Raw genomic sequence first — 14,923 nt, 5'->3', positions numbered from 1 at the left:
TATATTAAATACTAAGAACTGAATTTACCATGTAACCCAGTCAGACTTCCGAACTCTGCATGCACTCATTAACAATTCTCAGACGGCTGCTTCCGAAACACTACAATGCAATATCAACTAATACCCCGAACACAATTTCGTGATATATAGATGCAGTGTTGAAATAATAAGTTTCTCTTTAAAAATAATTTACTTTAGATTCCTTGAACAACAATTCCCTGAACTGAATATGCGATTTGGACATCTTACGTTGGGAACAGTATGTAGTGAACATATATATCTGAAATGACATTGAAGTCTTTCTAGAATTTTGAGAGTTCGAGTTGAAGTCTGGCACTCCTATCACACGGCCTATAGTCCTTACCTGGTATTAACTCCAACTCAGATCATATATGTAAACTGCAGACCTGTTGGGGTATTCAAAAGAAACCGTGGTGCTTGAATAATATACGGGTAAGTATAAGTAGACTGATTATGTGATCAGCGAACAGTGAGCAATGACGTTCGTTGTAAACAAAATTCCACTCACCCCCGGCAAATTCCAAACCATAAAAGGCGTGCGCAGACATGCAAATGTTTGTGCTGACACGAATAGAGTAACTGAATAGACTGAATATAAATTCAAAGCATAATAGACATGCGCAGATGGGCATATGTTCGTGATGACACGGATACATTAGAGTATATACAAATAAGGTAAAATTTCGTCCCATAAAATGTAAATAGTGCAGGTCGCAATTTTATTTGTTCAAATAAATCATGTCCAACAATATATTGTGGAGATATCACCATAACCAATTAATTGGTGATTTTCTCTTGAGCCTTTGACTTCGTGTGTGATGTCATTCTTCCACAAAACAATTTCTTATACATTGTATACTATGATACACATCAAGACCAATCAAATAAAATTTCTTGACATTATTTTGCAAAAACTAAAGGAAACTGCCCGTCAGTCAATTATACATCTAAGCTATTGAGATAAGCTTTCAAGAGAATCCTAGTTTACACCAGGAACTTGAAACCATAGTCCCATGACATGTTGGTCAGCAGGCTATATGTATTACCATGTCTAAGTAAGAACTTCAAACCATAGTACCACTACATGTTAGTCAAGCAGGTTTGTACTAGGATCTCGAACTTTCCTGATGCTAGCATGCTAACTATATGCAAGTAATCCACTCATAATACAGTTCGTAAGAAGTTCTTCGGATATAATTGCGCAAGTACTTTTTCTAGGCATTCCATTTGCGTTTCATGTTTAGTTATTGAAGTTCATGTCCATTGCCGAGCATAATGCAAATGGTTCTATCAAATCCATTAACTTTCGTCATTCTATCTTGAGATGGCCTGTTTTTACTGTAAACGGTTACTCAGTGTTGTTTTGTGCTTCTTCGAAATACGATGCGATATTACGAATGATTCTCTTGGTCTTCGTAACCCTTGGTTTCCCATCAGGCTGTATCTCTGACAATAGTCGTGTAAGACCAAACTGTTCATCTTCCATAAATGCTGTATTCAAGTGCCCAAAGGTTAGTCCAGACTTGGCTATTTTCTCAGCCATGTATTGTGTGATAACCTTTTCGGAAATAAGCTGAAAAAGTGTTGGTAAGTTTTCCCACATTGTTGCTCTGATCCCGATCCTATTTCGAACACAGTCAACCGTGAAGCTATGTTTCTCCAGGTCTGCATAGTCAACAGTGGTTTTTGTCATCAACTGACGCAACACCTTCACATCGTCAATGGCATTATGTGCTTCCCAATCAGTATCACCAAGACTCTGTTCCACCAATGCCATTAGAGAATACGATATTCTACCAGGCAATTTTTCTTTAAATATGGGATGGGTGTCTGAAAAATAACATCTATTCTCTAAACGCTTGTCTAGTTCTAATTCTTGTGCACATCGTACTAGGATTTGTGCATCAAAACGTTTGTTACAGTGAGCTACCAATACAGAATTTTGGGGGATCCATTTGATGAATTTCTTCAGGGCTTCTTCTGGACATACAGTGTTTACTTGCTTGCCTTTGTAGTGGAGCTCACCCTTTCTATAAGTGAGATGATTGACTGCTGTTGCCCAGGGATCAATTTCCTGTTGGGGGGCGACATATACATCAAAAGATTTGTCATCACACTCTGCCGCGATTTGACAAATGGTAGCTGAATCCAAATAACACGATGTAGTTTCAAGATCGAAGACAACTACATGTGGTTTTGACTTTTGTGATGGTGTTTTCTTTAGGAGGGCTCTGTTGCAACCTATGTTAACAGCCTCAGCGTACATAGAGAGAATATGTTTTTCCTTCTTTGGTTTGTTTTTCCAAGCTTGAATAATTATGTTTTGTTTATCAGAAATACCATCACAATCCTTTGTATGCGAGTGTTCTCTTTGCTTAACAATCGGTAATTGATGTCTTTGGCGATGTTTTAATTTTTTTGAAGAATATTCAAATTTTTGATTCACCTTAACTTTGCTCTTTTTCAGAGTAGGGATTTCGCAGATATCGTCTTCGTCCTGGTTCCGTTTGCTTCTGTAGCGATGAGTCACTCTTCTTTCGGTCTTTTCACTAATCCTCGGCGATGGGGAACGTGCTGTATGGACGACTACGTTTTCTTTCTTGATTGCTGTTGCCAAGTTTACCCGTACCTTTTTTCATGGTGGTTTTCAATGGCAAGGTTTTCCGTAATGATAGCTTCATCGTTCGCTCTTTATCGCCGATAGTGACACATACAGCTAATGACTTCTGCTCCTGTCTTTGTTGGTCACGTTTCCTTCTTATCTTCAAATAATTTGAAGTCCTATTTTTCCTCCTAATTAGTCGACCGTATTTTAATGGTAGCTTAGTTCTCGACTTCTGACCCCAGTCTTTAAGCACTAGTAAGCGATATAATTTATGTTTGAATGTGTTTGTTTTCGTCATGACAGATACTTTTCTTTCCCCACTTTTAAGACCTTTCCGTGTTCGTCCGAAGCCATTTTTCTTCTTCCTGGTATGTATGTGCCTTCGACCTCGTGGTTTTCAGGGTGGTAGTTGATGTTATATTCCTGCCACTTGTGTCAAGCGGGCTTTTAATAAGTTGTTGTGAGGATTCTATAGGGAAAGAATTCATTGTGTCATAGTACTTGAAATGTGACAAAAAGTTTCAAAGTCCAACACTTATATGGTATAATCACTAATAGTAACAGTCTGGGTACAAGGATAGTTGTTACACACACACACACACACACACACACACACACACACACACACACACACACACACTCTCTCTCTCTCTCTCTCTCTCTCTCTCTCTCTCTCTCTCTCTCTCTCTCTCTCTCTTTGCGCCCCCATATGACCAGTCCTTATTGACAGTAATGTTAGAGACCCCTTTAAACTTAGTCCGTTAGTATTTTATTGCGTATATAGTGATCAATCCAACAAGAAGTTTAGTCAGAAGGACTTACAATTGTCAGAGTCGAGTCCCGGATTACTCCGTATGCAGGCAGGACTACGCGGAAGGATACAATGGCATGAAGGTTAGGGGTGATTGTCTGACCTACTTGCCAGCAGACATTTCGTGACATTTCAACCAAACAAATATATGGTTAACAAAATATCGATTGTGATATACTACAGTGTCGTGAACAAAGTACACACTTTTGTCTGTTTAATTAAATGGTACCCTACATCATGCACATTTACGAATCCGGTGTACTAGCTGTAATCAAATTGAATCAACCTGTGCAGAAAATCAATGCGCGAGTAGGCCTACATGTACATTGTAAAATTCGGAATCTGCGATCTTGTTTTTTGTTTTCTTTTTCGCATCAATCAGTACCACTTTTGGACAACGATCATGAAATAAAAACACGTTTATGTTTATTTTTATCAAAATATTAGTTTAGAGTTTTCACATTTTCAATTAATTTTACAAACTCCACTTTGAAGAGGGGAGGTGATATTTTAAACATTTTCTCTTGAGTGAGCGTGTACTCAGTCCCATTTCCAAAATCCGGTTTCTGTCACTTTTCGGTAATTAAAAAGTTAAAGTACACGAATTTGATGCTTTATTTTGAATTCTTTATTTTAGTCATCTCTTACATTAATTTCTGTGATGATCTTATCCCTCTAATTCACACACACACACACACACACACACACACACACACACTCTCTCTCTCTCTCTCTCTCTCTCTCTCTCTCTCTCTCTCTCTCTCTCTCTCACTCTCACTCTCTACTAAGTCACATAGTCTGCTTCTCAGTTGAAGTCTAACTCCCAATAGTCCTTGTAGGCTACCATTTTCCGAGCGTAGTCAACAGTGAAGCTATGATTTTGTAAATGAACCTCGTCAAAAGTGTGGTCGTCCATCAATAATTGTCGCAACATCTTAGTTTTCTCTATGGCATTAAACTGCTGATCCCTGTAGTCTCGAACATTAAGGTATTCTTCTGCCAATGCTTGTAGTGAATGTCGTGGTTGGTCGCGTAAGATCTCTCTGAATATAGGTAAAGAATCTGAAAAACAACATTTTTCCTCCAGCTTTTTCTCTAATTTGCATATTTGAGCACAACGTACAAGAACTAGAGCATCGAAACATTTGTTGTTGTGGGCAACCAAAACAGAATCTTGTGGAATCCATTCGATGAATTTCTTTAACGCTGCTTTCAGACTTTCAGTTTGCACTTGGTCACCTTTATAGAAGAGCTGGCCCTCTATATATATGAAGCCATTGATTTGAGACGCCTCATCATCAAATTCTTGCTGTGGATCAACATACGTATCGAAAGACGCCCCATCATACTCTGCTGCAATCTGGCAAATAGCTGTATCTCGCTTCAGTGACGTTGTGTCAAGATCAAACACAACAACTGGGGTTTTATGTGAAATTGACTTGACTGGATCAGCGATTGGCCGTCGACTATATTCTGAAATACCGTCTCCCATGGTATTTGTAAACATTAGGACATTGGTTTGAACACTAGGTTCCTGAGTGCCAGACTTATGTCCCTGGTCTGTCTGTTGAGCTTGTTTTTTCTTCGGTACTCTAGTCGTTGACTCTATATTAGTTAAGTTTTTTTGACGGGTTTCCGACAACTTTACTCGATAGCGTTTCGCCACCCAGATCGTTTTGGGTCGATTTGTCATCATCGACAGATTCAGGATCTGGAGTACACGCGTGTTTTCTCTTCTTTCCTTTAGGAACTTTAGGTGCTAGAAATCTTGGAGGAATGCGTGACGACATCTCTGACTTGTATATAAATGATAGGCGGGGCTAGAACACCTGTTCTTCTGAATCTGTAAGACAAACAAACAAATAATCATTGAAAAACAAAGTACGATATCAAAGTTCAAATAACACTAATAAGTTACAAATGACAGATAACATGGTACAAAGGACCATTTCCTTGGTGTTTCACTCATGTAACATGACATTTGTACACACACTCAGACAACTTGTAAGGAATGAGCAATAATTACATACTAGGTGCCACGTAATAATCATGGCAGTATGAAGACATGCCTAAAACAGTGCGAGCATACATAAATACATACATACATACATACATACATACATACATACATACACACACACACATACATACATACAAACACACATACATACATACATACATACATACATACATACATACATACATACATACATACATACATACGTGTCTTGCTACCGCTTTGTGCCCTTTGTTCATTTCTTATCTCAGATAAGTAGCGATCATCAAAATAGAAACAAATTGTAACGCAAATCGAAAATTAATGAAACAATATCTATATGTACTACTATTGCAATTAATAATGCTAGGATTTCACATGCCACTTTACTATTAAGGCATTGAGCCTTGCGGGTTTATAAACAACATTTTTTTTTTTTTAAAAACAAAACAAAAAAACATGCAGCTAGAATTCGTCAATCAATCGTCTTCAGATACTGCAGTGTGATTATAGCTGATATTAACAATTTTTTACTCTTTTTTATTACAAATTAATTTGAACACTGCTTTTCTTACCTGAGTCAAGGCAAAATCCAATTTTAAACTGCAGCTGCGGTCTTCCCAGTCGTACGTAGCTACAACGTGTGTATACGAGTTTGATATGACCAAGGTGAGTATGATAACAAATGAATTTGGCGCGGATGCACAAAGTAGTCCGTTATGATTATCGCAATTACTGTATTTTCTCAATTTTTGCATACAATAACCACGTTTGCGTTTATCATATGTTATATAAAATTCATGATAATTATTAATTATCATTCACTGGGATTAATTGGCTCGGAGGGTTTTTCATGTTTTGTGAGGAAATAGTCGGCTTTTTAAATCCATTTTCGTCCATTAAACTAATATCCATGCGCAGCTAATCGCACTACACAGTGCACAGTGTCAGTGTCAGTGCAATGTAGAATTGCTCGAGTTTCTGGACTTTTGCACTCTTTATTTAAACAAAATTAACACGAGTGTGTTCTTTAGTGTGAAATAATGTCCTGTGTGAGTGATTACAAGCAGTTAGAAGAACACTAAGCTAACAGACTGCTATTAGCTTGAGGGCGAATAATTTTCCTTTCTAAAACCAAAAATGAATCGCATATAAAACTTTGAGACTTAATTCACGAGGGACTGGTGCTAATCTAAGCGGAATGTTTCCCCGACAAATTTATGAAAAATATTAAAGGGAGACAGAAATACTGTCATCATTCGGCAATTTTGTTCGGCAACCTTCCGAACACAGTCCGAGCACAGGCCGAACGAAGTCGAGACTCCTTGCCTGTAGTGGTCTGAGTATTCACAATGTGTAGACAGGTTCGTGAAAAGGGATAGGTACATACATTAAGTTCACAGTTATGCAAATCTCGTGTACTTAGAGTGACATGGCTTATTAACTAACAGTACTACAGAAAGTGCAAGTTATACCCTTTTGAAGACCCCCCCCCCAGAAATTGTTTCAGAAAATAGAAAAGCGATTCCAGAAAGCTCCTCAGAGTGGTCATATTTCATATTCAAATATATTTCACACATACAGTGTGATGACCATTCTACACCCGATACGTCACTACATTTAATTGCACATTCAGCATTTTTGTGTACCAGTCCTTAAGACAACTTAACTTAATGATGAATAGATTATACCGATTTTTCAGTCATTATCAAGAAAAAGAGTATATTAATGTATCATTAGATATACAGCGCGGTCTTTTATTTTAATCGTACGTGCTTTGTCAGTAAGTTTCGCTTTGAGGTGTTTGCCACGCCAGCCGTGCATGATGTCATACGACGAAGCGTCTTACTCCTACGCTTTGCGATTATACGTTTATAAGTTAACTGAGCTATGTCTCGCTTGTGCTGTACAGCAGGTAGCGACAGCCACATAAATAAATCTTTATGTTTCGAATAATTAAAGTGGGGGTTTGTCCATACATTCAATCTTGTAAGTGAGACCGACGAGTGTAACTCTTCACAATGTGGTCGATCATGGAAGAAAATTACACTTGGTGGAAAGAGTTTTTATCTCCTTTGAATCGAACTGGGAGGTGCCGACAGAAAATATTAAGTCAGTTTTGCGATATCGGAGGAAAGACGTTACCACCACCTGACACGCTGGCCAGACGTTTTGTTGATGCCATACAGAAGCCTGTGTTCGAGACGAAACATGGTGATAGCACGACTCCGATACAAGAAATGTCCAGTTTTACCAATTGGGATGAAGACGGAATGTTTGATTTTACGCCACTTCCGCCAAGTCCACCCTATTACGGAAACTATGCAACACCGATGACTGCTCCCTGTGTACCACGTGTAACGCACAATCCCCAACAGCTACCGTTAGAGGAACGACTCGAGTACCTGAGACTGGTCAAAAGCCCCGGTAAACGAACAAAAAGACCTGGGAAACTAGACATTAATAAGTCGGCATCTGCCTGGACAGTGAAGACCCTGTCGTCCTATATTGGAGAAAGGGACGTACGGGAACTTATAACACAAAGAAAACGTTTGAACTGTATGTTATTTGCGGAGATCAAGTCAAGAATACAGGAGGTTGGAGAAGGGCTAGGGTTTACAACAGAAACTGCCGGACGATACACTGGTCTAGCAAATTTGGAAAGTAAGAAGGTCACTGAAGCAGACATCAGGTTACTGATAAATCCAATTTTACACATTTTGTGTCGTGAAAATAAGGTTAAGTTCACAACTGAGGACAAATTGACAACACCATTAGTACCAAACTGTACTTACGACTACTGTTTCTTTAACGATAAACAATGTATTGGGATATTGGAAGCCAAAACAACGTGTGGTTTGACGCAAAACGCCATCGCGCAAGTCATCGTTGAACTGATAGGTATAACGACAGCGGAAGAATTTTCGCAAAGAGAGTGTCCTCCGTTTGCAATATTATCGGATGGTTTTCGATTTGTATTTGTTATTCTGTCCTCGAATAGTGTACAGTTCGAATATGATGTAATGTCCCTGACTCCAAAACTATTAGTTAGGAAAGCAGTGACGTGGAAAGACTTTAGAGAAATTCTAGAAATAGTGAACGCATACATCTCTAGTATGCCTAAGTAAACCACGTGTAAATTTTAGTAACCGTGTCGCCATACATTGCCTGTCTGCTCTGCCATGGCCATGAACTGCGCTCTCCGGTAACTTCATCGCCAAGGCGTCCGTTCCTTTTCGTAGTTTCTTAATTATAAAGTAAATCGTTCACACTCACATACAAATCAAATCAAATCCCATCTTAATTCTAAATTAAATTTTAATGTACGTAAAGTTTCTCATTAGTACTGTTCTGTTTAGGATAAATACGATTAGAAACATCGTGTCGTCAACAGGTAGATCGTATGAGCACGTGCCTTAAATTTCGAGTATTCATTGCGCTTGGCCACGTGGGGTTGTACATTTCACTCTAAACATTAAAATTGCAGTGTGAGGACTCATCTGCAATAATTTCCAATTTCAATCATTTTGAATACTAATTGTATTATACCAATTGGATTATATGTACGTATGTAAGAAATGTCCAATTTGGCATTATAATTTCAGGATAACTGGACTAGATTAGTTTCAAGTGAGGGTCCTCACCAAAATATTTTCTTATTAATGATATTTCTTTTTGTATTTTTATGTTTCTGGTGGAAATAAATTCAATTAACCAAATTTATGTATCTCCATAATATATGTTGGATTGGCACGCAGATGAACACAGTTGTACTACTGTTATGATCCAGAAATGTCATATTTGGAATTTTGACATATTTTATCTTAATTAACGTAAAGTTTACCTTTGTGCTACTTACCTACAAACAAACAAACAAACAAACAAACAAACAAACAAACAGGAGCTAACAACAGCGTGATCTACTAATATATTGATTTATCTACTAATCCTCTAGGATTTACATGTTGCAATTGGGGACATGGAGAAATAAAGATACTTTAGACTTTGATTCACAACGCAACTGTTGGTGTGCGATTTCTCTCTCAGCTCTGCCCGAGTGTAAAAGAATACGTATGAGTGACGATACCTGTGTGGCTAATTCCTAAATTAGACAAGATCGGTAGATCCTGTTACCATAGAAAGACAGAGTTGAGAATCGTTTACGTTCTGCTGATCTACCTACAAGTACACAACATATAACTGAAACGTAACATTAGGCAATCCCCAGAAAGTAACACTACAACGCCATTGGTGCTATATGTCAATTTACTTTTACCTATAATCTACGACATTTTGGTACACTATATGGAAACTAGGCATTCCAAACTCACTCAGTGTAAAAAGTTTAATTGTGAAGCAAAGTGAAAGCTTCATCTGTAACTTGCACTTTCGTTTCGTTGAATTAAGAGCGATGCGTATAACATGCACAGCTAGAGCCTGGCCATGCGTCTGCGCACTATTTTAGTAGTAACTCGCTGAGCTTTATATAGTTTGAAAATAGAAATTCCATGTGTCGAAAATGTGTACAGACTACGAGTCCTGTGTGAATTATTACACATAACAGCATTTTATCCAAGGCTAGATTTAACAACTATTTTCTGTGGGCGTGAATGTGTGTCAGTCTGGCGGGTCTATTTACTATCAGCTCGCTCCCGCCAACGCAATCCAACGAGTACGTTGACAAGTTACGGTACGGTTAGCAGGCCCTACAAAACACTTAGGAGATGTCATAATGTATGACATTTGTGTTAAGTAAAAAATGATCTCTTTAAAGATATCATTTTTATTCAATTTTCCTTGATGCTGATATCGTTGAATTTCACCCATGTACAAAAAAGACAATAAGAGTATAGAGGATGGGGTCAAAGTCGAACTATGGGGACCGAGGAATAGAAGAACAGGGAAGGCAAGAACAAGATGCGTTTTTAGTAAATGCAATTACTATTTAAACAAACAAAAAAATTGACAAATTCATAAATTCCACTTCACATGTTCAGGAAATGATGGAATTGCATTTACAGAATGAGCACTTTAAAATGACCCAGACATGTCAAAAATTTATTTCAATCAATTCAGACTACACAGTTGTGTTGGTCGTCTAGGAAACAACGAAATGAACTTTTCCTTTAGCTGTTTTTTGTGTACATTCCACATTGAAGATGTACTGTCCAGCTATTGTTAAAAACGTGATATTCACTATAAATGAAAACAACTATGAGATATCAAATAAAAATAACCTTCGTCATACGTAGCTATACTTATATCCCAAAGCTCCCTGAAAACGGGCAAACTGTTGTCTACTCAGCGAAGAAATTAGATTTAATAATCCATTTGTTATTGTACATGCATATAAAATAAACGCGAAATAAAACCAATTCATAACAACATGACAATGAAAAACACACTGCAAGAGTTTTCCACAATCATGTTTACTATTTCTTTCTTACTTGCCATCCATGTATGGAATCAGTGAATATGACAACCCTTGAGAGAACGGCCACCTCCATATATGGCCACTTTATTATGTCAGTCCCCTAGGTGGCTGCTATACACAGGTTTGACTGTACGTTAAATCATTGTTAGTTCATCTTTTATTTATAGCTCATAGCTTACCATTCTTTCTAAGGATCATAAGGCCTTCGAGAGGGAAGATACGCAAATTGTAATATTTTGAATACCTTCCAGTTCAGCAGACCGGATTCAACAATGACATCACGGGGCTAACCACAGATCTTGAAGCGGATCCTTCAAGATCTATGGCAGAACACGTCCGTGTTCGTTTTCGACTGTACTTATTCAATTGTCCATTGTACACTTGACTGTGAGGGCGCTGTTCTTCCTGTCTGTGTGTCCCTTTGGGGTATTACCTTTGCTATGTTACTATTAGTGCATGAAGCACTGCTGTGTCCTACACTGGAAATGGTGGGGATTACAGGTTTAAACTTCGGCCATAAAGCCGTTGATGATTTCCACAATATCTTTTAAATCATCCCAGGTCACAGCTTTCCTTACCAACACCTTCGGCTGTTGACACAGTAGCTTATTTTCCTCCCACTCAAATTCGATTTTCTTGTGGGATAATCTTAGGAAAACAAAATGGAAGCCGTCGGATAATATGGCGAAAGGAGATTTCCATGTTCCATCACTCTCTGTTGTTGAGGTGTTCCTTGCCTCCGTCATCAAACCAATCAACTGAAGAATAACCTGAGCAATGGCTTTGGGTGCCATCGCACCTGGTGCTGTAGATTTCGCCTCAAAGATACCAATGCAGCGGTTTTCTCTGTAGAATCGATAATCATAGGTACAACTGGGAATCAGTTTACTTTTCAGTTTTTCTTCAGTCTTAAATGTCACATGATTGGTGCGACACAATAGATATAAAATTGGGTTAATAAACAGTCTCGCATCAGCTTCCGTGATTTTCGTCTCAAGTAGTTTCTCCAGACCAGTAGTACAGGAGTCGCTGCTTTTAATCCCAAGTGAATCTCTCACTTCCCCAAGTCGGGTCTTCACATCTTGAAATTCGACCCTCTCCATTTGACCAGGAGAATGGCTTGATTCAAGAGATTTGTGGGTTGGTGACATTTCTTGAACCCTTTCCTTGCCAATGTATTTCGCTAGCATTCGAATTGTCCACTGTGATGTAGGCGTGTCTAAGTCTACCCTGTCCACCTTTCGCTTGCGTGGGGATTTTTCACTTTCCAATAATTTGATTCTCTCTTCTGCAGTGGCAGAACTGATTTCGGGGTTGACTTTCACTTCAGAAGCTTGTCTTAGCGAATGCGATTCTCCAGAGACAAGGTTGTCAGTCGAATCAACACTAGTGCTGGCAGTGTAATTTGCTTCATGGAACTGAACATGGTATGTGTTATCAGCTGACAATCTTTCACTATCACCACCACCACCACCACCACCACTACCATCATCATCATAATCATCATCATCATCATCATCATCCTCATCATCATCATCTTTGTCTTCTTCAAACATGAGTTGCCATAAGCCAGACTGGCCCATCTTACTTGTCCCTACAGCAGGTTCCAATGTTTCAAATTCGTCATTTGATATGTCACTACTAGTGTAATCTTCTGACTGTGTCGGTTTATATGTGTCGTCACTTTCTGACGAATCTTCATAATAATCGGCCCCTCCAAACATTTTTTCCCAGGTTGTCACGCCATCACTATCACTTGTTGTAGACGAAGGGGTGGTGTACACTTCTTGGTCGATTGAATGTTGTGAGTACGTGTCTACCAATTCCATGGAACCCAAGACTTCATCAGTTTTAGAGTGTGACACATTGCCAGTTGAATAAACTGGTGCAGATGTATATGAAGCGACCTTTGGATTTGTGTATGAAGCATCTTCGGGAGATTCCAACTTTTGCCGTTTTGGTTTTCCATCAAATTTAGCCGACTGTACCATATCAGCAAACGTTCTTGCCAAGCTATCCACGGGAGGAAGCGTTTCACTTGCCAAAGGTGATCGCAATGGTCTGCGATTGTTCCTTCTAATCAATTTCAATGGCGACAAAAATTCATTCCACCAATCTTCATTCCTTGTGTCTTCACCATACATCAAAGCCATTCCGAGTTACCTAGAAAATTACATAGAAAACACAAACTATACGGTTATAATATCGGTAGAAACACACAATGAGTATGGCTTATTTGAAACTTCCAGATTACGAGAAAAATGTATATAAAGACATAAAAACACAATTCAGAAAAGCTGTAGAAAAGGAAAGTCCACAACACAAGAAAACTCCTATCTAAACCCATGACTGCATAGCACTGGTAAGGTTAAAAAAATGTTGGGTACTTTACAATTATTACCCTGGCTCGGATCAGAATGGCACAAAGCCCGGGCCCCTTTAGTCTTCCTCAACTCCCCAGGGAGCATACAATCCATTTAAGCGCATAGGATTAAAGCCTTCACATTGCAACCTACATTCTACCAGGTCCCCAATTATACAGCTGGGTTGACTGAGGCACAGTCGTGGTTCAAATCTTGCCCAAGGACTTTAGCCACTCAGAAACAAACAGCTGGCAGCGACAGGGTTCGAACCTACAACCTGTAGATTCCAAACCGGTCACACTAACCATTTACCCATTATGACTCCACTCCAGGTTAAACTAAAGTGAGAACCTGGGATTGAAATCTTGGCCTTTAAGTATCCAACATTAACGTGATTTCTGCAAAGGCTTTCGGTCATGCCCAAAGTCAATCACGTCATTGTACTAGACAGTTTGTATATTATCAACCTGACTCTTGCGCCGGTAGTTTTCATGAGCAAGCTAAACATAATATTTGTGTAGCTCGTTTTCAGTGCGTCTGTGTTCTCAAACATACATCAGAAGGTACGTAGGCGTAGTGTTACAAAAATGAACACCGTATTTGCACAAGAGCACTATTGGTTGTACCACGGTACAAACTCCGCTTTGTGTACATGATCACATGGATATTTCTGTTTCAAAATTTGAATTTTTTGTTGTGATTCAAAGTTTGCGTCATCCTCAACAAAAGTTTTCAATTTTGAAATACCAAATGCTTTTGTGCTTACATGCAGACAGGCAAACAGTAATAATCTTGTCCTTTGAAAAAAAAAAATATGTCCGTAAGTTCAGACCAACATCAACAGCTCTCTCGTTGTCTAAGCCAGACTAGATAAACCATGACGAACGTTAATAATGTTGTTATATGTTTCCACAAAAAGCACATACAGCATTCTTCTTTGAGGGAGATGTGCTGACATAATTACATAATGTAATACTTACTCGTTTTGTCTGAGAAGTTAAGTGCAACGTGTTGTTAGGTATTGCGGTAACCAGAACGAAATAAATAGTAATAGGAGAAGCTGCCACTGTTATACCATCAGTACATGTTCGAACAAGCTCCTTTGCCAAGTATTTGTATGAGAAAAGATTGGACCTATGCACTTTGCCCTAAAGTTGAAGGGTTCACAATAAATCAACTAATTGGTTAGTTGAAAACAAATAGTACCGGTAGATGTCATGCCAGTTTTGTAATAGTGAGATGGTGAAAATTAACAGGAATAGATATCAGACAATTGTCTCATTTTGAAACATGCCTCAAAATACAGACTACATCTTGTCAAGAAGGGCGGGGATATGTTGTCTGTATTAAAAGTGGTATACTATCATGCACACGCCAAGTTATTGTCTTTGAACACAATATATTAATTATAACTCCTGTCATTTGACGTCACAACATATGTACATTGCATTGTTCTGCAGTACACGAAATATGTCACATTCCAAATCGCCATCATCTTCCTGATTTTTCATACATTTTGCTTAAGGTGATATACAAATATTATTCTCCGATATATTTCTTCATTCAGCCAGAATATAAATGTGACCTACTTACCTAGTGGCTCATAACAAGGCCCCTTAGATCACTCACATTTTATTTGGATGAACAAATAATAATATCTAACAGTAGTATCCAAGGATGTATGATTTATTAA

General features: G+C 38.5%; 2 protein-coding genes across 2 annotated transcripts; both read right to left on the bottom strand.

Annotated features, from left to right (window-relative positions):
* Positions 1-1,369: 1,369 nt before the first annotated feature.
* Positions 1,370-2,287, bottom strand: LOC144445275 (uncharacterized). Its single transcript, XM_078134818.1, has one exon. The coding sequence runs from the start codon at positions 2,285-2,287 to the stop codon at positions 1,370-1,372; it is 918 nt and encodes a 305-aa protein (XP_077990944.1).
* A 1,955-nt stretch (positions 2,288-4,242) lies between these two features.
* LOC144445274 (uncharacterized) lies at positions 4,243-5,130 on the bottom strand. The gene has a single exon (XM_078134817.1). It carries the CDS (start codon positions 5,128-5,130, stop codon positions 4,243-4,245), a length of 888 nt encoding a protein of 295 aa, XP_077990943.1.
* Between the last annotated feature and the right edge of the window lie 9,793 nt (positions 5,131-14,923).

Source organism: Glandiceps talaboti, chromosome 14 (genome assembly GCF_964340395.1).
Source record: "Glandiceps talaboti chromosome 14, keGlaTala1.1, whole genome shotgun sequence".
Taxonomy (NCBI): domain Eukaryota; kingdom Metazoa; phylum Hemichordata; class Enteropneusta; family Spengelidae; genus Glandiceps; species Glandiceps talaboti.
The sequence above is the reverse complement of the archived record's forward strand: the minus strand, read 5'-3'. Positions and strand labels throughout refer to the sequence as shown.